Genomic DNA, 26,032 nt, shown 5'->3' with positions numbered 1-26,032 from the left:
ATAAAACAAATTGTGAATTTATATGAAGACTTCAACAGTCGCATCAAAACACCATCAGGAGTGACGGAACCCTTTAGAATAACTACAGGCCTAAGACAAGGAGGAGTTCTGTCACCTCTTCTCTTTATTACTGTGATGAATGAGATTCAACAACAAGTATGCCAAAACGTTGGTGACAACGAAATGAAAGTCATGCTGTTTGCTGATGACATCTGTATATGGGGAGATTCCAAGGAGGAACTTCAGGATCAGATCATTGCATGGACAGTAACAGCTAACAGGTACGGCCTAAGATTTAGTCAGGAAAAACGTGAAGTGTTGGTTATGCAGAGAAATGGTCAACCTGAAAGTTACATTGAAATAGAGGGTAGACAACTCAAGATATCCAACAACTTCAAATATCTAGGAAGCATGATATCAGCAACAGGCTCCACTGAAGAGGAACTTACTAGCAGAATTCAAGCTGGAGGATCATTCTATTATTATTATTATTATTATTATATTATTATTATTATTATTATAATAATATAATAATAATAATAATAATAATTGTATGGCCTCAGCTACCATGTGCAGATGTTTCAAGCTAACGCCATCTGGCTGTCTGCTCGTCAATTTCGACGTTCCGTTTTACTCTAGGCCACTAGATGGCAGACCGAGTAAACTCTCTTGGGCGTCTATGGCTGAAATTGAACGAATTTTGTCGGATAAACACCAAATGTGTCACCAGGGATCTTTTACATGCCGACATCGTATGACATGAGAGTGTCGAATGGACTTTTTTCTGCCCTTCAAAAATCCGACTACCTCTGCCAGGTTTGAACTCGCTATCTTGGGATCCGAAGGCCGACATTCTACCACTGATCCACAGAGGCAGCTGGAACATTCTATAGAGTTGTCAGAGACCTAATATGGAACCCAAAAGTACCACTGAAATGCAAGCGAGCAATTTATCCGACTTATTACATGCCAATTTTGACGTATGGAAGTGATACCTGGACCATGAGGAAAAAGGATGAAGCAAGAATTCAGGCAGCTGAAATGAGATTCTTCCGAGCGATGGTTGGCAAAACAAGATGAGATAAAATACGTAATGAGAGCATCAGGGACATGGCTCAGGTTGGCAGAATGCAGGATAACATAACTCTGCGTAGACTCAAATGGTATGGTTACATGTGAAGGATGGATCCTGATCGCATACCCTGCAAAATGTATGATCGGCAGTTAAAATATTCAAAACCAAGAAGGCGGCCAAGAAAGCGATAATAAATAATAATAATAATCGTATGGCCTCAGCTACCGTGTGCAGACATTTCGATTTGACGCCATCTGGCTGTCTGCTCGTCAATTCCGACGTTTCGTTTTACTCTAGGTCCGCTAGATGGCAGAGTAAACCGGATCTCTCTTGGGCGTCTATGGCTGAGATTTAATTAATTTTGTCAGGTAAATACCAAATGTATCACCAGAGATCTTTTACATGCCGACATCGTACGACATGGAGTGTCGAATGGACTTTCTTCCACCCTTCAAAAATCCGACTACCTCTGCCGGGTTTGAACCCGCTATCTTGGGATTCGGAGGCCGACACTCTACCACGGATCCACAGAGGCAGCTAAGAAAGCGATACACAGACATGATGAAAAACGACATTCAGCAACGAGGAGGGGACTGGGACAGCACTGAAGGAGAAAAGTATAAAAAAAGATGTTGGTGGAGGGGCTTCATTCGCCGACCCATCATATAGATGGAATGACGTGGAATATGTATGTATGTTTTATAGCTCCCTTTTGCTGACCTGGCATTGAGTTTCTTTTTTATTTATGAGTTACTGTTCCCTTTCCAGCACTTACATTCTGTTAGAGTAGAACGCAGCCGGGAAGGCGGTTAGAGGAGGGTTGCGGAGTAACATTCGTGCGCTTTGTAGTATGACGTATTTTCCACTGAGCCAATAGAATCATTTCAGTAAGAGGTGCCTGTTTGTGAGGATACAAGTGACATTATTGAGTTTTATTTGTAAAAATCATAATCAACAAATTTAGGGAATTATTTGTATTTGTAAGATGGGTCTAGTCCAGCCCCGCGGTGTAGGGGGCAACGCGTCCGCCTGTCACCCGGCGACCCCGGGTTCGATTCCCAGCTGGGTCAGGGGTTTTTAGTTGTAAATGATTAATATCCCTGGCCTGGGGACTGGGTGTTTGTGTCATCCTTAACATTCCTTTCCTTACATTCAACACACTACACATCCTCCATTCCCATTACACGCAGATTCATATCACCTGGTGCAAGTAAGGGCAAAAGATCTCTATAGGTCAAAGCCCCGAACAAATAGCACATTAAAAAAAAAAAAGATGGGTTCAGGAAGAGCAAAAAGACAAGTATTGCATCGACAGGCAATGGAAATAGTATTTAGAGTGTATTTGTATTTTGTAAGCATGCAGCAGCAGGTGTTCAGAGGCAGTGAAGGTGAGGAACGCGATGATGCCACGCCTCAAAAGAAGACAGCACTCGCATGTGGTATTGGCCTGCGAACAGTATAGAGGATAACAAGCTACGGAAATAAAAATAATGCAATGTTCAGGTCGCCAGCAAAGAACCCCAAGAGGAAGAAGCCAGTGACGGACCTGCGTACAACAATATATGATATGTATAAAAATGGCGAATATCCTACAGCATTGAAACTGGCCTGAAAAATGAAGGCAGCAGTGGGATTTAAAGGGAGTAGAGATTCTATACTGCAGATTCTGAAAAACATGCAATGACGGGAGGAAATTCCTAATGGAAAAGGTTGACATTTTTGCAGCTAGAATAACCTGCTTGAGAACAATTCATAGAATAAGAGAAGCAGGAAAGTCTTTAATATTCTATCTAGACGAGACGTGGGTGAATCAGAATCACACCAAAAGTGCCGGTATGAAAATGAGTGATGGCTCTGGAGGATTGAGGGTGCCCGTTGGTAAGGGGGGATGCCTCATTGTGTGCCATGCTGGTGCATCTGCTACGGATTCATCCCACAGTGCAAATTAATATTCCACTCAAAATCCAAGACGAGAAATTCATACTACCATAAAGATATGAACTATTCACTTTTCAAGAAATGGTTTGTGGAAAAAATATTGCCAAACCACAATAATAATGGACAATGCCAAAAATCGACCGAGCTCCATGCACAAATACTCGGAAAGCTGACATACTGCCTTGGCCTTTGAGGTGCAATATTCTTCGCATTTCTTCCTTGAAAAGAGAAGAATTACTCACTGTGGTAAAATTATTGAAATCAAAAACAGTATCGTATGAAATAGACAGCATTGCCGAACAACAAAGCCACCACCACCACTGCCATTATCATCCAACTGAGCTAATTTGGGCCCAAATGAAATTATATGTTGCCGACAAAAACAGCACTTTTTAAATCGCCCACGTTGAGAGACTGGCACATGAGGCTATTGCAAGCATATCAACTGAGGCATGGGAAAAATGTGTGCGGCACGCAGAGGAATTACAAGAGGAAGATTATGCATGAGAGATTCCTAGGGATGAGGTAATGGAGTGAAGACGACTATGCCGGATGTGACGATTTTGGCGGTATCTCTGCTTCTAATTAATGCTCAGGTAATTTTTGTATTTATTAATTTAATTTGTTATGTTTTAATTTCGTTTTAATATTTACCAGTACTGTTGTTTTCATTCTGTGTTTATTGTTAACTTTTCTTCTAGATTTCAGTAAGGTATAGATAAAGGTGTGTAGCTCACGCAAGTTAGTTTCGTAATTGCATATTCATTAATTTCTACACGACTTGTGTACTGTGTTTTGCTTGAGATCCCTAAATTTGAAACCCCCCCAACTCGGCCTGCTTAGTGACTGTGGGGAGTTTTTTATTTTTCCAGTGATCGTGGACGTATCAGCTTCTCAACTTTCATTTACCTTCCTTAATATTTCAAAAATTTCCCTCAACACTTTCTCCGGGTTTGATGTTAAAAATTAATTTCGACTTGCAGGAAACGTTCAAGCCCCCGATAAATATAGGTCATAGCTTTGGAATTCAAGATATAACTGGAGGAAAAAATGTTTACCCTTGCGTGCTGTTATGAGTAACCAAATTGGCATCACCGCACCTCATACTTCTGTCACTCTCTGCGCAGTCAAAGATACAAAACCACCTTCCCTGCTGCGTTCTACTCTGGTAAGATGGCGACCAGTGGTCCTGAGCTAACAAATTCTTTCCACACTCACATTCTTTGAATATTTAGTACTACCCACATTCAAAGGTGATGAACAGTTCTCACTGTAAACAATTTCGACTTATGTTTCTGTTTCACTGAAATTTAAAGTTAAATTTGATTACAACTTCTTAACACCACAAGAAATACAAACTGAACTACGACAAGCAATTGATCCACTCACCTCGTGAACAACGCCTCCGGTTTCAACTACTCTCTCTACTCACCTTATGGCGATTGCGTACCGAGTCATTGCCGTCTACAGCAGGTGGAAGACTGTTGGTGGAGCTGCTCTGTGATGAGGCCGTATTCCCTATCGAATGGATTGAATGATCTGATGTGATGCTATTGCTCTTACTACTGTCACCACCAGTCTGCTCGTCTGGAGTGTCTACAAAAATTCAACATGACAAAATTATTCAGCTTTTAACAATTTAAAGCATTTACGAATAAATTACACAGGCATGGATTAAATAAAAATTAAAATATCCCAGAGTAACAGAATTAAGTGATATTGTTCACTGCAAACAAACTTGACGGTTTACCCCACACACGAGAGAAGAGTAAAAATTCTGATCATTCAAAGAACGGACTTGAATTACAAGTACAAAGCTTTGATCAAACACATTTTGTAAACAAATACAATATGATTGAAATAAAGATTTTATTTCATATGTATTGCTGTGAACCATCAACCAAGAAAAAGATACCAGTAATCAATATTTTGGCAGCTCTTATTCATGACTCTTCGTCTTTTCATAAATGAAGGTAGCAATGAGGCTGCTGATATATATGGTACCTAGCACCAGTTTGCCCAAGGTGTGCTTGTTATTCCTTGTTGTTTATATGGACCTTTCCTTTCTGGAAAACTGATAAGTTAGACATCTAACATGCCTTATAAAACTTCATTATTTATGAAACAGTATTTATTCATTATCTCTAAAGAAAGATTTTATTAGTACTAAGACTAATAACAGTAACGGGTGTGCCCAAGAATTCAAGAAAACTCGCTCTACTACACTGAGATTAATTTTTAGTGACACCACAGTAAATTTTCTTTCCAAGACTGAACATATAAGATCCATTGTCTCAAAACTTATCTCCCTGACTCTAAAGACTTTTGGCAATTTAACTGCATGGCACAACGTGATGCACACACACTGTAAATGAAATAATTGTCAAACCAACAACAAAAGACGACAATAAGAAGGTAACTCCCATAGAACACTTGCACTATAGAGTAGGAATCAATTTCTATGACTTGACTGCATAACACCACAAGCTGATACATTGAAAACCAAATATATAGACTGTTTCTTCACGATTGATTGATGGATGATGACCTTTGATATTTCACAAATTTCACAAATTGTCCAAAACCACAAGAAGAATGAAGTACATATATTTTTGCACAAAGCTACATAAAAATTCATGAACAAATGGGAAAACAACAAATTCGCAGTACTTCATGACTGTACAACATTCGCAAATGGTGCAGTAGACATCAAAACACTCTTAGCTACCGTACAATTAGTAAGAATTCAAAATCCTTTCTGAAATGACCAATCCCGCTGTGGAACACATTCCTCTACAATGATAATGATAATGAGATCATTTGCAGCTGTGTATTGAAGCTGGGAGTGTGATTCTCTAATTATCAATTCATTCATACTACTTTTATAAGGGCTGGAAACCTAATGAGAAGTCATGTTTTCAAATCTATCCTAAAAACAATTACAATGTAATTAAAGTTAATTAAAATATACATAAGGAAAAGGGCATTGGGTGGCGGTATATAAGCCGACTAACACTTTGGGCGGAAGGTGGGAGCTGATAGCCCAACAGGCAACATCTGTTCTCCAGGTTAGGGATGACAACATGAAAATCTTGCAGTTAGGTACAAAATACCTTTGACTGTGGTGAACCCACTGTAATAATAGCCTGTATGAAGCGTCAACTTGGATGAAGGCAAGGAGAGAGTGAAATAGAGGTCAATGAGCCACTGCCCAATCCGGGAGCCCTCTGGACAAGAGTGATGGAAGAGGAAATACTGCTAACACCAGTAAAACTAAAACCGTTCACAATCACTTTTCCAATTAACGTGGAACTTAAGCTGTACATAACTGGTTCATTTGCCCAGTACCACACTACTTGTGATAAAAAAGACGCATGGCAGATGGCTGCTGGATGTCATACTTGAAGAATAAAAACATTAGAAACTTCTTCAAGATCATTCTAATAGCAGTCAAGATGTTATGGACACGTAGCCAAAGCTGATGAAGTGCTTGGTAGACAGCGGCCCTAAGGATGTGGACGGATTATCTGTGACGTGCAGGTGTTCGCTCATCCTACACTGCAGACGAGGTGAAATGGAAGGTAAGGTGGAGAATGACTCGCCCACAAACTGATGGAGTAATAGCTGTTATGAAGATGCAAAAGGCCTGATTCACAGGAAATTGCTGTTGGGCCTTCACTACCGGATCTGACTAGTTCAGACTGGTAAGCTGTGAAAGACTTTCTGCTGCACACCAACTCACCTGTTTACACAACTGGAATTGTGCTTCAGTTTTCAATGTAAACTCAAATTTCTGTACTGCAGAGTCGGTAAGAAGTGCTTTTGGATACAATGCCTGTATAACCCAGAAAGGACAACACTTCCAGCATCTTTTATAAGAAGTTTTGTATTGTACAGACAGTATTTGAAGCAGGGAGTTTAAGAATTCACGCTGCATGCAACATGTGATAACAGGGAAGTGGACAAATTGGTCAAGTGTTAAAGCCTTCTATATTGTATAAATTATGCACAGGAAAGTTTTCCACCTATTCAATACCAGGTTGTATTTACAATGTTATTTACATTACAAGGGACTAGTTTCAACCCTACTTGGGGTCATCCTCAGCCATATTAAACATACACAATATTTGGCGAAATTCTAAAACATGTTTCTAAGCAGTAAGAATCTAATGAATATATAATCTACAATATGAAATGTGGATGAATTAGGCAAGGGCTATGGCGCTCAAAATGTTGCAAATGAAAATGAAATCTTACGTGTGACGTAGGTGAGTAATAAATAATACAAGTACACTAAAAAGTCTGTAATAAAATTATGAATGAGGTGCTCTGTGTTGCAGGTTAAACAATTTTGGTATGATTATAGACTCATGGAATTCAGTAGGTCCTGGTAATACATAACTGTTGTGGACCAAAGAATGAACACAGTGTAAACTGACACACACACACCAAGTGCCAAATTTTCCGCTTAAGCTGATACAGTGTATAGTCGACTCTTCTTCTAGAGAGTATCAACTACATATTTTGTTACTCAGACATTGTACATACTTGTATATTTTTATGTATGTGTCAGTTTACATTTTCATTCTTAGTACCATAGCACTCGGTCCACAACCATTATGTATTACCAGGACTTACTGGATTCCACGAGTCTATAATCATACCAAAAATTTTTAACTTACAACACCGAGCACCTCATTTGTACTTTTATTCCTGACTTTTTAGCATGTTGTTTAGTGTACTTGTATTATTTATTACTCACCTACGTCACACGTAAGATTTCATTTTCATTTCCAACATTTTGAGCGCCATAGCCCTTGCCTAATTCAACCACACTTCATATTTTATATTATATATTCATAAGATTCTTACTGCTTAGAAACATCTTTTAGGATTTCACCAAATATTGTGTATGTTTAATATGGCTAATGACGACCAGGAGTAGGTTGAAACTAGTCCCTTGTAATGTAAATAACATTGTAAATACAACCTGGTATTGAATAGGTGGAAAACTCTCCTGTGCATAATTTATATGTTATGTCAGTTCAGTACGGTCCAACAACATGAAGTTCATAACCCTTCTATATTGTAACGAGTTGGCGGGGTAGTAAGTAAATTAATACTAGATTGGTAGCTTCTATAGTAAAATTTATTAACTAATGCTAATTATCACTTACACCTCGGTACACAGTCAGGATTCACGACCAACATACTTCTCTAGATCTTTCTCTTGACACAATTTTTTTTTTACCATTCCGCTCCGACACTTTCTACTGTTCTTTTTCTTCTCTCTGTTTTACCGATCACGGAGTCTAAGAGTAAACGAGTGGACCAGATGGTGACGTCGCCAGACTCTCTCAAATTCCAACATGGACACGATAACCATTACACTATATATATATATATATATACTTTATTATACTTACTGTGCATTAACCCGATGAGTGCTACACCCGCCTATAGACGGGCTGACGCGGACGGTCCACCAGTGCTACGTCCGTCTATAGACGGTGCACGAGAAATTTAATATCCTTGAGTTTCCCGGTTCACTTTCGAGTGCGAATTTGATCTCTGGCATGTTCTGCCACCTGTTGGGCATTTTGTAGAACCAACTGATCAGAGATTAAATTTTTGATCTGACAGAGATTATAGCTTCGGGAAGTAACTTACAGAGCCTTTTGTAGACGTCTGTGGAGTTCATCTGTGATGTAAACAAACATGGCAGATCAACAATCTATTTGCTCTTGCAGCGATGTTATTTCCGATCACAGAATCTTTCAGTTATTAACCACAGCGGAAAGTGATGATGGAGATTATCATTGTAAGGAACTGTTAAGCGATTTCAAAAGTGAGAGTGATAGAAAGAGTGCCGAAAATATTGTATGTAAGAGAGAAACAGAGCCTCCTTATAAACGAAAGACGAAAAACACAGTGAGTACAAAAGTTATATTATCACTATTTTCGTAGCGGACGGATTACTTTTCTTCACCAGAGTTTCAAGTAACTGTGATTGGCTTTGAGGGCCAAGTAGTGTTTGATGACTACCCAAAAATCATTGATTTTTAGAAACTTTTTTGCCAGTGGAGTTGGTGCAGATAGTTGAACAAATCGGCATCACAATAAACCAGTAGAAAACACAACTATCACCCAATTCCAGGTTTGGAAAGTATTTTAAAACATCAACTTATATGCTTCTAAGAAGTTACAGTAGAAGTCCGATAGTCCAGCACGTTCGGGACTGGCCCGGTGCCGGGTTACAGATAATGCCGGACTATCGGGCGGTACCTCTTACTACGATATAGGTTAAGGTGTACAGCGAAAACAGCTGTAACATGGCGTTTTGCAGTAAAATGTTGATCAGCAGAATCATTAGTTTAATAACACACTCCTATTTTCAAACGTATAGTTTCTTATTGCCATTCCATAATAATGCCGGAGTTCATCAATGTCTTTATCTGTAAGTCTTCCTTTACCATTTAGAGTCTTTCCAACTACAACTTCTCTTTTCCTCCTGCCTGCTTCAGTTTTTGAAGGCATGTTCCCGTCCGTTTTTGAACGTGGCCCATACAATCAATTTTTGAAACCTGTTCTTTTATTATATGGTTGGCTTTCCAGTACTCAGTATAGCACACAGCGTGAATATTTCCAGAGAAGTCAATGCATAACAAATGGATTGTATCAGATACATTTCCACTATTAACTTTGAAATAATAAAAAATACACTTCAATTGGTTTCGACAAATAATGCATCAAATTGTTCACGAGAGATCATTATTAAGAGATAATAACATAAAAAATCCTGGAATGGTTCCGGACCATCGGGCGTTCCGGACTGTTGGAATTCTACTGCAGATTTTAGGAAATAATATTATTATGGGCTCTTTACTTTGTATAAAGATAATGCACACAGGGGCACATAAGTGTAATTTTGTTTTCTCGCAAAATAATAAACATAAGTGTAGAATTTCCTATTTGCATTTAGATTTATAATCAACCAACATTTATAAACATTTTAAGTTAATCACCCCACTGATAAGTTAAAAATTGAGGCTTCTACAAAAAAAATTTACATACGAATGAAAAAACTCAGCACTGAGGTACCAAACAGTCAACTGGTAACTCAGCACTTAAAAGGTTAAATGCCATACGACAATAATGTGCACTATCTGTCCTGTGTGGCTATATATTGCATGTGTTGTGTACTTTCAACACTGTGAGTATACAGTGATGCTGTTATATCAGTGATTTTAATCCATGACATGATGTTAATTTTTTATGAAAAGCATAGCAGTAAATGAAATGCCAGGCGAGTTGGTAATCTAGTTTGGTTAATGTAGATGTCAGCTTGCATTTGGGAGATAGTGGGTTTGAACTTCACTATTGGTAGCCATGATGGTGGTTTTTTGTGGTTTCCATGCAGGTGCTTGTACTCTACCCAAGATATGGCCACGACTGCTTCCTTCCCTTTTCTATCCGTCATTACGATACGATCTGTCTGTCAGTACGACATAAATGGCAAATGACTGTGCGATACACTTTCGATTTTAGGTAGGCCTACAGAGAAATCTACTGGTTGTGAACCAATGTCACTTTAATCATCCAGCGTTAAATCTTGCCCTCTGCATAACAAAATTAATGAACATTCAAGTCATATGCACTTCTATTGGCCTCATCACTGCCTATCCATTTGGCACTTTTGCCTTCAGTAGTAAACTCATTCTGAAAATGCTATAATGTTTCTGATCTCATTCGTAATGTCTTCTTTTAGCTTTTCCAATGTATGAGAATTTGTTTGATAAACCTTCTCTTTCAGTCAACTCCACAAGTAAAAATCACACACTATTAGATCTGGGAAGGGGTAAAGAGACCAACACTGATCACCCTGTTTGCAAACACTTCCAAGATTTCAAGAAGTGATTCCTCCGTGCAGTGGCTGAATCTTGTTGAAACCATCCAAGTGATTTTTCTTCTTCCATCAACTGATTAAAGAACTGTATCAAAATGTAAAAAAACCATGCAGATTTTCAGCACTCCAATGAGCTAGGAAACAGGCTTTTATGTAAATATGTTTTTGCTTATAGATAAAAGACTAACTACAACAAAAATTCTGAACTTAAACATTGTAATCTGTATATGAAATTTCCCCCCCCAAAACAAACCCTTCATATTTTATATATTTTTTGTATTACTAAACAAGCAATGCGAATTAATTTTGTAAACTTGTTGCGTAGTGAATGACTAACCTTGAATGGACATCTTTAAGAAACAAGGCGTTAAAATAGCCTTCAAAACCAACAATAAGAACATGAATGTTTTATACAATACTTCACACATCAACAAGACTAGCAGTTTTTTAAAATCAGGAGTTTATAGGATCAAATGTACCACCTGTAAAAAAACCTACATCGGGCAAACCGGGAGAAACTTCATTATCAGATACCACGAGCACACTAACGCAATAAAATACAACAAGTTTTCAGCCATCGGCCAACACATGCAAGATTATAACCATAATTTCACCAATATTGAACAAGACATGGACATCCTCGTATTAGCAAACAAGGGCCCTTTACTGAACATAATGGAAAATTACTACATACACCTAGACCAATACTTTAATGCCAGTCACAATCTCAATGAAATCTCAGAGAAACCCAACATACTCTTCGATCTATTTATCACTTTCCTCAGAAACAATAATGCAGCCAACCTAAACTCAATCCTAAATTTAATCAAAGGTACTTTTCCAAGACAATTACACTTTCTCCCGCACCCTTCAGCCCCACCTTAAGCCCTCTTCCTAAGCCATATTTCATTTCAATACAAGAACTTACTGATTTCCATGATTATAATTTTTACAACACCCCATTTATACTTTATTCTTTGTTAAAAACCTCTTATTATGTATATTCCTTGTATTATTAACTATTACCATAACATCTCATTTCACTTGTTATTCTTTAAAATAATATTGTCTTAGGATTTCACCACAAATGATCTTTGCTCCAATACGGCTGATGATGACCCCTAGATGGGTCGAAACTAGTACCGTATAATTTTGTAATCTTGTGAATATATTGTATTGAAAAGGTGGAAACATTTAAGTTATTATTGTTATTACTTGAATGGACATGCTGGCTTCCTTTGTCAAAGGGGAATCCCTCATGAGGTGCTGCAGTGTTCTTCAGTTCAGTCAGTCACTGCCCTCGGCAAGTTTGAACCACACCATAGTACCGGTATATTAAGTGAAGTGCAAAGCGATTGTGGTATAATGCCGAAAGGAAAGTCTAGTATATGTAGCTTCATTTAGCTTTACCCCTGTTAAAATTGTTCATTTGTGTTTGCATTTCCTGTTTTCCACAAATTTATTTACAAGACTGTATTGCACCATATCTGCTTTATCCGTATTGGCTATTGTTAGGATGGGCTCGCCACACCCATAGGCATTTTATACCTACTGCCAGGTTCAAAATTAGGCTGCCCGTAATATGGAGACAGACGTCTTACGTAGCCGCTCCTCTGGAGTACAGACGCTACGGGTTTGTCCCTTCCGCCATCTCCACCGTACCGAAGTTCATTTTCTCCGCCGTAGACGCCGTCGAGGACTTCCCCCATAACCTCCGGAGATAGGGTATCCCAGTATTTTTAAAGCTCCCCGGAATTGGGCTACCTGTTGGTCTGTGGGTTGTATTGGATATTTCAACCAGCCCTACATACTGCAAGGGCCCCCTACCTGCCACCTGGGGATGCGCTCTGTAGGGGTCAGGTTCCCCTGGTTACTTTCGTAAGTTAACCTCACCCACAAAGGCTGAGACAACTAATAAAAAACAACGGGAGTATAGGAATGATATGGTTATGACATTCATTGATATTGAAAAGGCATTTGACAGTGTCCCCAGGACTAAAGTTTGGGACAGTCTGGTGCGAAAAAGGAATTGGACAGGGATTAATAAAAATGATCATCACAATGTACAAGGAATGTTACAGTTTCGTGCAAATGCAAGTTGGCAGGACAAGTTGGTTCACAATAACTAGTGGGCTGAGGCAGGGAAGTGTTCTATCACCAATCCTGTTTACAATTGTAATGGATGACATCATGAGAACAGCAAAAGCACAATATGGAGGAAGAGAAATGAACACCATGTTATTTGCAGATGATATTGTGATATGGGGAGAAGAGGACATGAAGGTTCAAAAACAGTTGGATGTGGTAAGTGGGAAGATCGAAGAATGTAGACTGAAAATAAGTGTAGAAAAGAGTAAAACTCTTGTTATGACTACAGGGGAGAAAGAAGGGAAAAGTCAGATTAGACTTTCAGACAAGCCGCTGGAAGCACTGGAGACGTTCAAATACCTGGGGAGTGAATTAATGGAGAATGCTCAACTGAATGCTGAAATTAGTAAGAGTATTCAAGCTGGAAAATAGCAGGAATAGTTTGGAAGGATAGGCGCCTCTCGTACTAAATTTGTACAGAATGCAGAGCACTGATTTAGAAATCAATAGGACAAAGAAAAATGCCAAAATAAGAAGAGGAGTTAGGCAAGGATGTCCACATTCTCCTTATCTCTTCAATATGTTCATCGAAGAAGCCATCACGGTCATGAAGGAGAAAACAACTGGGACCAAACTTAATGGTAAACAAGAACATTATAACATTTGCTGATGATATGCCATACTAGAGGAAATAAGCAAAAGTATGCAGAGAATGATCAACAAATTAGCAGAAACTTTAGGCAAATGGAACCTCAAAATTAATACAAGAAAAACAAGAACCATGACAACATGTATATACAAGAAAACACTTATAATAACACACTTCAAAATTGGCCATGATAAAACTGAACAAGTGAACCAGTTTTGCTACCTAGGAACCATAATCACGAGAGATATTTTATAGACAAGCTTATAAATAATAATCACGAGTGATAATCGAAGCATATCAAAAGTCGTGAAAAGGATAGCAATGGCAAAGAGAGCCTTCTGCTGGCCCACAAACATATTCAAAAGTTGGAAGGCCTTTGTATGGAGTGTGCTTCTGTATGGTTGCAAAAGCTGGAAATTAGGAATGCAAGAAAAGAAAAAACTAGAGGCAATTGAAATGTGGATCTGGAGCACAGGATAAGTTGGACTGAAATGAAGTTCAATACTGAAGTCCTTACAGAGATAGGAGAAAAACTGAATCTGATAACTGAAATTGAAAATAAAATTTATTAGTCACATTCTGCGGTTGGAGGAGTTCCTTTGTAACATCACTGAAGGAAGAATCATTGAGGAAGAGGACGACCCAGAATGTCTTATTTCAAGAACCTGCTTCTGAGGATGAACTGCAAGACCTACACAGATTTGAAAAGACTGGCTCAAGATAGACAAGGCTTAGCCTTTAGAATATGATTATGATGATTCAAGCTGGAAGCTGTTTCTATCATAGTGTAAGAAACATGTTATGGGACAAAGATGTGCCAATGGAGGCAAAGGAAACTACAGTATGTACAGCATACCCATAACAACTTACGGAGAAGAAAGCTACTCAGAGTATGCCAAATCGAAGTTATACTCCATCTGTAGGCGTAGCCATGCATTAAACTGTCAGGTGACCCCTCAAAACAAAGTGAATAGCGGTGCATCCATGAGGTACACAGACTACTACGATCATCTGAGCACGTTGTACATCAGCCAGCACATTCCATGAGACATCTTAACGAGGTTCAAGTCGCAAGGCAGTGACAACCCCACAGGATATCCGACCATCTGTGCACTGTGGCATCGTTCAGCAACTGCCAGAGAACAGCAACAAGACCACAGGAGGGTCACTGGAGTCACGGTTTCTGACCAGACAGTAAGAAACAGGTTAAGAGAAGTTCCTTATACCCAGACATCCTGTTTGAATGCCCCGTTTAACGCAGCAACAACCCGCAGCTCGCCGTCTGCCTGTACCCACGTCAACTGGTAACTTCGCCAATTGAGATCTGTGTTCTTCACAGAAGAGTCCAGCTTTCCTGACACAGCGTGATGGACGTCAACGTGTATGGAGACACCGTGGTGAGCAGTGGAAGCCAAATGTCGTCCAGGAAGGCAACCGATAAAGACAAGGTTCTGTGATGTGGTGGGGTGGCATCAATACTGATGGCCGTATGGATCTTGTCGTCCGTGGTAATCTTACCACTGCGGGATACATCAAGCAGATACTGCTACAGCATGCGTTGGTTGCTGCATATGGTGTTGGCCCTGAATTCGTACTCATGCACGACAATGCCAGGGCTCATGTAGTGCGCATCACCAGAGCTGCCTTGCGAGAACAGGACACTGAAGAGAGGGAATGGCCAGCAGTGAGTCCCAACCTTAATCCTATCGAGCATGAGTGTGATAGGCTTAACAGAAGTGTACGTTGGCGTCCTGTTCCAGCACAGACTCTCCCAAGACCTCGAACGGTTCTCGAAGAATGGGACCTGATACCGCAACGTGACCTCTGTCAACTTATACGGAGCATGCCACGTAGGTGTCAAACTGTGATAAATGCTCGTTGAGGACATACACCATACTGAAGCTCTCCAAATGTGATAAAAATCCACCAAGGAGGACTGTTATCACTTTGATTTCGCCCCTACTTGGATATTTCTGTTTGTGTTCTGAAAATGAACGCAAATCCATCGATGTTCTTTTGTATACTTCAACGGTAAAGAATAAAGGTTTCGTTGGTAATATGCACGGGAGTAAGGTAATTGTTTTGTGGAGCATGGTATACACTAAAAAACATGTTCCCCTAACTTTTTTGAACTGTGTATTAGGTCATTTATTTCATCTAACTCCTTGATGAGCTTGACATCAGGAAGAGCTTCCTGTCATAAAATCTTACTTCATACTCAAACCCGTAGAGAAAAGGGACATACAATTTTATTGTATTATGCAATATTATCACGTAGACACTTAGTACAGACTTGCAGAAAGAACAATGACAGGCATAAGAGTTACAGTATAATGAGAGAGACTGTACACATACGTTTATTTTAAATACCACAGCTTCCATTTGTCTTTTTACGTGTGGACAGTATGATCAGCAGGGGCTGGAGGCAGCCTTGCCTGTGTGAGGTAAGGATCCCAGCTCAGAGTTACGAGTGAAGACCTAAACGAAATATACAGCGGGGAACATGGACTTTGGAACGGTGGAGATTGTGGAAAAGGCAGCCCAGTACTCAGGAAATAGTACGAGTACACTATTCACCAGCAGTATTTGTGCAGCATGTTAGGGGAGGCCGCATGGGTGTTGGTTCCCCACGTAAGGGGCAGCTTGAATAATTGCTGGCAGTAGCTCTAAAATGCCTTTGGGAGTGGTGATTCCATCGTAACCATAGCCTAAAAATGAGCGATGGTATACCATCAACACCCCGACCAGACAGGAGCTGGACAAGGGGAAATAAAAACGATGATGGCCGTAAAAGAATTTAATGGCCAGTCATTTGTCTCTGGCAGTTGAGCAGTTGAATTGTGCTGCCAATTTCCCTGCTACCGGCATAGTCATCCCAAATGACATTAACTTCAGTGCAATCAAGAAAATCTTTGAGAAACTTTCAAAAATAGCTTTGTTCCCCATTACAGAATCCAAACATTGAGAATCTATTTGCAAACGGTTTCTAGAGATCGTCTCTGTATTTTCCCAGTTAGTGTATGTGTAGCAGAAGTCACCCCTTCTGAGTAAAGCTGTGCTGTAGAAAGCATGGCAACCCACCAGTTGATCACTAGCAAATTTTACAAGTTGCATTTCTGAATGTAATACAGTGACCGGAACTTGAGATAACTGCAGCTGTTGAAAATTCTTTATTTTTAAGTGTATTTCATGTTTGTTCTGAATGTTTATCTCACAGAAACAGCTATAATTGAGATAGAGAGACTGCATCGTTTAAGTTCCACGATGAAAAAAAAACCATAATTATCCATATTTATGAATAATCTAAGTGTGGAGGTGAGCATTTTATTATCATAACTAGCTGATGTGCCCGTGCTTCGCTACGGAATTCTACATTGTTTACAGAATTGTAGGTTAGGTAGAATACACGCTGTGAGCAAGACTATATTAAATTGCGTAGCTCTTAACGTTACCCTGGAAACTCGACTAAGTTAGGGAATTTTCATTGTAATGGTAGGCCTGCTTGCCTACCAACAGTCACAATCAGGTTGGGGAATTACATTATAATGGCACACACTCACTCTCCACCTGCCTTTTTACATCCTCACAAAGACTGTCTTAGTGGTTTTCCCAATTGAAATGCACATGTCATTACAATGACGTCAGTAGGAATGGGGCGATTAAAAGCAATGATTTCACACGAAATACTTGATCAAATGAAAAACCACATATTTTCTCACTTTTAACGAACAGTACCACGCTGATGATCTAACAGTCCAAAGTTCCAGAGCGGGAATGACCAGGCCGCAGACAGCCGTGATCCGTGAACGCTCTTAGTCTTTTTTTTGGGGGGGGGGGGGGACAAATAGCGGAGCGTCCCGGGGCAAAATCTATGCCCTTTTACTAATCTGTTTCTTAGGAGTACCCGATAAGTTGGAAAATCTCAATTCACTACACTGGCGGCGGAAAAATCTAACTTGGAGGCAAATTTTTCCTCCAAGCCAAAGGAGAAATCCCCTCTTCACTGCTAATTTTGAATAAAATGAACGTATTTAATAAAAGTGAAGAGGAAGAAGCTCGTTTTAAGAAACGGCTCTTTTCAGGGTTGAATTTTGAGTTATTTAGTGAATTGTGGTGCTATAATTTGGAATATGCCTAAATCTTAATTCTAGACCAGGTCATACTACTGTACTACTACTATACTCCGCACAGCCTTACTTCTAAATTGAAGTTTTGCAAAACAAATGAGCATCACTTTTCTTCTGTGGCCAGCGCGCTACGCCTGCGAGAACAGCTGATGCAATACGACCGTGGTAAACCGCCATATATAGTAAAATGTAATACCGTATTCAGAAAAACGAATACATGTGGATTGAAAACAAATTCATAAAATCTACACTTGCTAACAACATCTGACACTAATAAGAGAATATATTATTAAGAATAAAAGAGAATGAGGAAATAACACATCACTCACCGCCAATGGCTGGCACAGGAAGGAGGTTATGGCCTACAAAGGGAATACTCCACTGATCTCAGAGTCACTGGAACTCTCATTATCACCAGCTCCCAAAGATATTATTAAACTTTCGACGGAGTTCTCCAGTACATCTTCATTTTCCCATGCCTCAAGTATTAATCTTTGTGTATTTCGCACAACTTTCCTCATCGGCACTGACATTCGCCACAGCTTCGGCTAACAGGTTTTCCACCTCGGGTACAGTAAAACGCTTATTTTTGTTGCAACATAACCGTTAACCTGAGCCCAAATCTTCTCTATTGCATTGAAATGGCAATGATAAGGTGGAACTCGAATAACTTTATGTCCATGACGTCTTGCAATTTCGTCCACGACATACACAGGAAATTGTGGCTTGTTTTCTTTCACAAGCTGCAACAGTTCACCTTTCTTCATGCCGTCCCGCACAGCAACGTTGTGCCACCGTAACCACTCAGCAAGAATCGACTTCTTTCCTGCCATTGTCGGAACTTTGTCTTGAATTACGGAATGGTAGGGGGCATTGTCCATTATTATTGTACAATTTTCAGACAGATTATTCATTAGTGTGTATTCAAACCAGTTCTTAAAAATTGAAACTATTCTTCTCCTCGTGGTATTAGCCAGTCTTCTTAGACCTCGGAACATATAAACAGTTAGGTATAAATCCATTTGCGGTACCGGCATGCAGCACAATAATTCTTCCCCCCCTTTCCAATGGGCCATTGTACCTTTCACAGAATCATCTTCCAGCCTTTTCCTACAGTATGGTTTTTATTAATCCATGTTTCATCTAACCACACAATCAAACCAAAATCTTCCTTCATAACGTCCCTTAAAAACCGGCAGCGCCACATCACAATATCACTTCTCTCCATTAACACTCAGCGACCGTTTAATTTCTTGTAACAGAATTCCAGTTCCTTTACCACAACATTCAGTGAAGTCTTGCTTCCATTAAATAGTTTGCTTTCCTTCAGAGACTCACGTAGCTTTGCAAGAGTAGGGTGGTCTTTTCTGCGGTAGTAGTCATAAATATGACGACGAATGGCATGTTTCTAGAAACTGTCCAAGTTCGTCACTGGTTTGGCCCCGATTCCTTTTCTTACCCGGCGTTTGAAATTTGGAGGATCCAGAAGATTGTTCCTCAGCATGGTATTTCTCCTTTCCAACTGCCACTTCTGTGTATTTACATACTTTGGTAGCGTCGGCAGTTCTCTGTAAGCTTGTGCTAAAGAAAGCAATGTAGCACCGTTCTCCTTTTCTTTCTCAAAGTACTCACGCACGTTGGACACAATTTCACGGGCCTGGCTTCTCAAGGTCGTGCCTTGTCCCACACCTCTCGATTTCTTGCCGCTTGTCTTTCCCGAACTACACTGAGACATGGTAAACACGACGAACTAAGTACACTGATACATGCACGTAAATAAAACTACAGCTATTTAATAATTAAACCTATACTGTACTTATGCTATGCTAAACTGTAAACTACGCTATACTATACTATACTAGAGAGATAAAACTTGTATGAAAAAACACTAATTACTGGAGGAAAATGCAAATGATCGCCAACCGTACCGAATACCATTCACGTTGAGCGAGATAGGTTAACAACGTGGTGAATGTAAATATCAGACTTGGCAACTAGGTTTTGAGATCGTGCTCTGCCGATATAAATCTATATAAATGGAAGGTTGGGATTGGTTGGATGTCTATGCTTGGGTGCACAACCACCAGACAGAGCCAAAATCGGCCTAAACGTCAATTTAGAAGTAGAGCCGTGTGGAGTATACTCCCACTACTACAAAGTGAGCCTCTGCCTTAAGAGTGCACACTGCTCATTCAAAACAGCACATCAAAGTACGGATCGAATAGCTGTAATACTATGATGAACCAGTGAGTTATGTACCAGCAGTACGGTATCAGAAAATGTATGAATGAGAGGAATGACATGCTAAAGAAGAAAGTTTTTCAGCTCCCCAGCTATTTCCCGCCAATATTCAGTCAGGCAGTTATACTCGGTACGCAGCAGTAATCCCATCTATCGGAGTTGAGCGGCAGCATAAGAGACAAAGAACATCACCGCAAACAAGGGTCAATGTAATGTTATTGTTGATCAATGTTATGCGCTTTCAATATTGTAGGCCTTCACATTTAGTTTTCTTCCGACTCTGAAATACCACTCTTATCACAGTCGGTATAGTAAAATTTAATAAAACATAAATGGTCGGAAATTGAATTCTCTATAAATTTTCTTATGTAGTACTTTTCGATAGGACCAATAACATAGGTATTTAAAAATTAAATTTTACGTGAATTCCCCTAAACTACAATTTCATACAGGGTGAATAAAATTGTTTATAACTTAGACTGTAGTTTCTTATTCCCCGACTCTATCTACCGACTTTCATTAAATTCTGTTAACCCATTTTCTCGTGGCTTGGCGTTGATATGGACTTGGCAACAAAAATACAAATTCATAAATATCTGTGTTATCAAAGCTGGTACAGTAACAATGTATGACAAACGATCGGAAATTTACTTTTATATAACTTTACTTGTGTAGTAATTATCGATAGGACCACTAATAATATAAATATTTGAGAATTCAATTTTAGGCCTTCCCCATAACTACCATTTCATTCAGCGTGAGTAAAATGATTTATGGCCTACATTGTAGTGGCTCATTCCCAGACTTCACATACCGATTTTCATTAAATTCTCTTGAGCCGTTTTCTCATGATGCATGTACATACATACATACAGACAGAAATTACGGAAAAGTAAGAGGTGCATTTCCTTGTTACTATTGACATGACCGATACAGAAATGCCATTCTTTTCAATTTCGGAGCAATGTGCGTACAAAACTCTTATTTTATATATATATTTTTTAATTTTGTACGTTCAAGGTCCCCATGTTTTTATGATTTGTTTGGTATCTCCAAAAACCATAAAAGTAGCTAGTGGGACATAAAAAATACAATTTGCTTTACGTCACACCTACACAGATAGCTCTAAAGGCGAAAGGCCTAGGAGCGGTAAGTGGACATGACCATCTTCAACACTGCCGACAGTGATGTTCGAACTCGCTATCTCCCGAATGTACGCTCATAGCTGTGCACCCCTAAACGCACAGCCAACTCACTCAGTATAAAAATACTATGGGCCGGTTGCAGAAACGGTGTTTAGACTATGTCTATGGTTAAACAATGCCTAAGTATGGCTGCCGCATTGCAGAGACGTTATTTATCACTTAGACACTGTCTAAAACTGACCGGTCATGTTTAAACACTTCGAATTATTATCATGTTGAGATGATTCCAGGAAGAAAGGTTAGTCCGACGGCCCCTCTGTGCGTCGCCCGCTGCTAAATCGCAGCAATTCATTTGACATGTACGGGGAGATAGATCTTAAAATGTTTCGGGGAAACGGGATGGCCTAGGGAGCGGTGATAAGGGAACAGGGAACTGGAAATCAAGTAGGGATGACATAAAATTGTTAGTGTTGAAATGTAGAAGTATTGTAAGGAAAGGAATAGAATTGAGTAATTTAATAGATATATATTTACCAGATATTGTAATAGGAGTTGAATCATGGCTGAGAAATGATATAATGGATGCAGAAAGTTTCTCACGGCACTGGAGTGTGTATCGTAGAGATAGAATAGGAAGGGTGGGAGGGGGAGTGTTCATTCTGGTGAAAGAAGAATTTGTAAGCTACGAAAAAGTTAAAGATGAGACACATGAAATTCTAGGCGTAAGGCTCATTTCTAAAGATAATAGGCAACTTGATATATTTGGAGTGTACAGATCGGGAAAGGGTAGCACTGACGCAGATTCGGAATTATTTGATAGGATAGTCAGTTATGTGGGAAACGACATGGAAAGAAATGTGATTGTAGCGGGCGATCTGAATTTGCCAGATGTCAATTGGGAAGGAAATGCAAACGACAGGAAGCATGACCAACAAATGGCAAATAAGTTAATATGGGAAGGACAGCTGATTCAGAAAGTGATGGAACCAACCAGAGGGAAAAATATCCTGGATGTCGTGCTGATAAAACCAGATGAGCTTTATAGGGAAACTGAAGTAATAGATGGCATTAGTGATCATGAAGCTGTTTTTGTGGTAGTTAAAAATAAATGTGAGAGAAAGGAAGGTCTTAAAAGTAGGACCGTTAGGCAGTACCATATGGCTGATAAAGCAGGCATGAGGCAGTTTCTAAAAAGTAATTATGATCGGTGGAAAACGGAAAATAAAAATGTAAACAGACTCTGGGATGGGTTTAAAGAAATTGTTGATTGAGGAATGCGAAAACAGGTTTGTACCATTAAGGGTGGTAAGGAATGGTAAAGACCCACCTTATTATAATAGAGAAATAAAGAGACTAAGAAGGAGGTGCAGACTGGAAAGAAATAGAGTTAGAAATGGCTGCGGAAGTAAGGAGAAATTGAAGGAACTTACTAGAAAATTGAATCTAGCAAAGAAGGCAGCTAAGGATAACATGATGGCAAGCATAATTGGCAGTCATACGAATTTTAGTGAAAAATGGAAGGGTATGTATAGGTATTTTAAGGCAGAAACAGGTTCCAAGAAGGACATTCCAGGAATAATTTATGAACAAGGGGAGTGTGTATGCGAGGATCTTCAAAAGGCAGAAGTATTCAGTCAGCAGTATGTAAAGATTGTTGGTTACAAGGATGATGTCGAGATAGAGGTGGAGACTAAGGCCAAAGAAGTAATAAAATTTACATATGATAACAATGACATTTACAATAAGATACAAAAGTTGAAAACTAGAAAAGCAGCTGGAATTGATCAGATTTCTGGGGATATACTAAAGACACTGGGTTGGGATATAGTACCATATCTGAAGTACTTATTTGATTATTGTTTGGTCGGAGGAGCTATACCAGATGAATGGAGAGTTGCTATAGTAGCCCCTGTGTATAAAGGAAAGGGTGATAGACATAAAGCTGAAAATTACAGGCCAGTAAGTTTGACATGCATTGTATGTAAGCTTTGGGAAGGCATTCTTTCTGATTATATTAGACATGTTTGTGAAATTAATAACTGGCTCGATACAAGGCAGTTCGGTTTTAGGAAAGGTTATTCCACTGAAGCTCAACTTGTAGGATTTCAGCAAGATATAGCAGATATCTTGGATTCTGGAGGTCATATGGACTGTATCACGATTGACCTGTCTAAAGCATTTGATAGGGTGGATCATGGGAGACTACTGGCAAAAATGAGTGCAATTGGACTAGACAAAAGAGTGACTGAATGGGTTGCTATGTTTCTAGAAAATAGATCTCAGAGAATTAGAGTAGGCAAAGCTTTATCTGACCCTGTAATAATTAAGAGGGGAATTCCTCAAGGCAGTATTATTGGACCTTTATGTTTTCTTATATATATAAATGATATGAGTAAAGGAGTGGAATCGGAGGTAAGGCTTTTTGCGGATGATGTTATTCTCTATAGAATGATAAATAAGTTACAAGATTGTGAGCAACTGCAACGTGACCTCGATAATGTTGTGAGATGGACAGCAGGCAATGGTATGTTGATAAACGGGGTTAAAAGTCAGGTTGTGAGTTTCACAAATAGGAAAAGTCCTCTCAGTTTTAATTACTGCGTTGATGGGGTGAAAGTTCCTTTTGGGGGATCATTGTAAGTATCTAGGTGTTAATATAAGGAAAGATCTTCATTGGGGTAATCACATAAATGAGATTGTAAATAAAGGGTACAGATCTCTGCACATGGTTATGAGGGTGTTTAGAGGTTGTAGTAAGGATGGAAAGGAGAGTGCATATAAGTCTCTGGTAAGACCCCAACTAGAGTATGGTTCCAGTGTATGGGACCCTCACCAGGATTACCCGATTCAAGAACTGGAAAAAATCCAAAGAAAAGCAGCTCGATTTGTTCTGGGTGATTTCCGACAAAAGAGTAGCATTACAAAAATGTTGCAATGTTTGGGTTGGGAAGAATTGAGTGAAAGAAGAAGAGCTGCTCGACTAAGTGGTATGTAATACCAATATAATGGTCCATTACTGGACATTATAAATTTTCCAGCTAACTCATTCTTGGTTGCCTGCGTTTCGCCCTTGTGTGCTAAGTTAGGCTCATCAGTTGGGACTTAGCACACCACCCAAGACGCAAGGCTAGTGCATACCGTGGAGGCCACTGCATAGGCTATTTGAAGCCACCAGCAGTGGCACTGTTTGGAAAAGATGTTTATTCTGCGCGGTCTAGAGGGTCTGTCTTTGAGCGCGACCTGGTGAAGTAACGATGTGATACAGTTTGACAGTTCATGGAAAGCTCTGGAGAGAAGGGAAGTAGAGTTTTATCGTCATCTAAAATAACATGTGAGGGAGGAGGGAGATTGGGCTGTGCTTCTGCGATGTCGTGTTTGATTATATCTCTTGTTCGTCTAGTCTGTTTCATTTCTACCCATTCTAAGTATTTGCTAATATTCTCATATAAGATGTTTTTATGCTCGTGGTCGAAACATGTCCTGTAAGTTTTAATTTTATTCAATTTTGCCTGAGGCATTAATAAAGTATCAATTAGGTGGTTATTTATACTTCTTGATTAAACATCGATACGGTCATGAAATGGACAACTTGTAAATAGATGTAACCTATTCAAAGACTGGCATATAAAGAGCATATGATTCTTACCTGCTACAAGGTAACAGGTGATCTGCAGTACATATCTGAGTGGAGGTTGAAGGATCACTTCTTTTGTTGAGTACTGTAGTTGCTCCCTTAGCAGCTTGTAGTTCCTGTTTGCTAAACGTACACTGGTGACATGCTTTTTCTGTTCATATCACGTGCATCCTCTGCACTAACAGAGCACTTAACAGTTCGATGTTCATATTAGCATGGAATTCAGTCTAGTTCTTCCTCATCATGCGCATCTCAAAAATCGCGGCTACACATACTACAAAACGTGTGAATGAGATTTTGAGGAACGCAGTAAACAGAGCCATCCTTTTGAGTATTCCTCCCTAAATTTTTGAACTATTTTTTGTTTATATTACTAGCGTCACTAGTCACGGTAACATCACACATATTTTCCTGCACAAGAAATCATTTCATTATTTCAAACCTTTCGCATTTCATAACACATGATTAGCATATATCCTAGTAAATTCGGCAACCAAAATCACAATAAATATTTCAACAGTCACGCACACATTATTCACAATAAAACTGAGTTTTTCATTACTTTGCCACCAAAACAAAGACAAAAGAACTTGCATACCTGCATGGAAGTCTGATCATGTGACGAACAAAGACAACTCCGCAAGATATACCACTTCACAGGTGCCTATTTTTCCGGTACTGGAAGCACACACTGCGTTCGGCGCGTGAAAACTCGAAATATTCTTAAATGAGGGAAAAAGGGGGTATAAATGATTAATGAGAAATCTGAAAATAATATTCTCAGAATTCAAGCTGTAATGGGCATTCCTTGTGTATCCTTTTGAACACTTCAACACTTAGATTTAAAAATCAACAAAAAACAATTTGTGGTGTGTGATTCGTAAAGGCGTAATTATGATGGGTAGTTAGTAATTAGTAATTATTACAACTGAATCGTAATAGTTGGCATCTCTGCGGTAACTGTCAACTTGAATACAATTCTTTGCAACAGATATATTTTATTATACCGTATTTACTCGTGTATTAGACCCCCTGACTTTTCCAGACGAAGAAAATGAAGAAAAATAAAAAATCTCGCGTATAAGACCCAAAACGTAATTCGTCAGAGAAGAACGATTCCATTTCTAAGCAGGTACAAGTCTTATTGCAGCTCTGATGACATCACACAAATTTGCGAATAGTTTCGTCCGTAGAACCTACGCAATGAAAACACATCGAATCCATGCGGT

General features: G+C 39.3%; 1 protein-coding gene across 3 annotated transcripts in view; it reads right to left on the bottom strand.

Annotated features, from left to right (window-relative positions):
* Tao (Serine/threonine-protein kinase Tao) overlaps positions 1–26,032 on the bottom strand; it is a 549,291-nt gene that overhangs the window by 254,923 nt on the left and 268,336 nt on the right. For 2 of the 3 annotated variants that reach the window (XM_067158891.2, XM_067158892.2), the window contains exon 8: positions 4,446–4,609. In XM_067158891.2, the coding sequence (XP_067014992.1) occupies positions 4,446–4,609 (164 nt within the window). The remainder of the gene's footprint in view (positions 1–4,445; positions 4,610–26,032) is intronic. The other variant, XM_067158894.2, reaches the window with a different exon arrangement.

Source organism: Anabrus simplex, chromosome X (assembly GCF_040414725.1).
Source record: "Anabrus simplex isolate iqAnaSimp1 chromosome X, ASM4041472v1, whole genome shotgun sequence".
Lineage (NCBI taxonomy): Eukaryota > Metazoa > Arthropoda > Insecta > Orthoptera > Tettigoniidae > Anabrus > Anabrus simplex.
The sequence above is the reverse complement of the archived record's forward strand: the minus strand, read 5'-3'. Positions and strand labels throughout refer to the sequence as shown.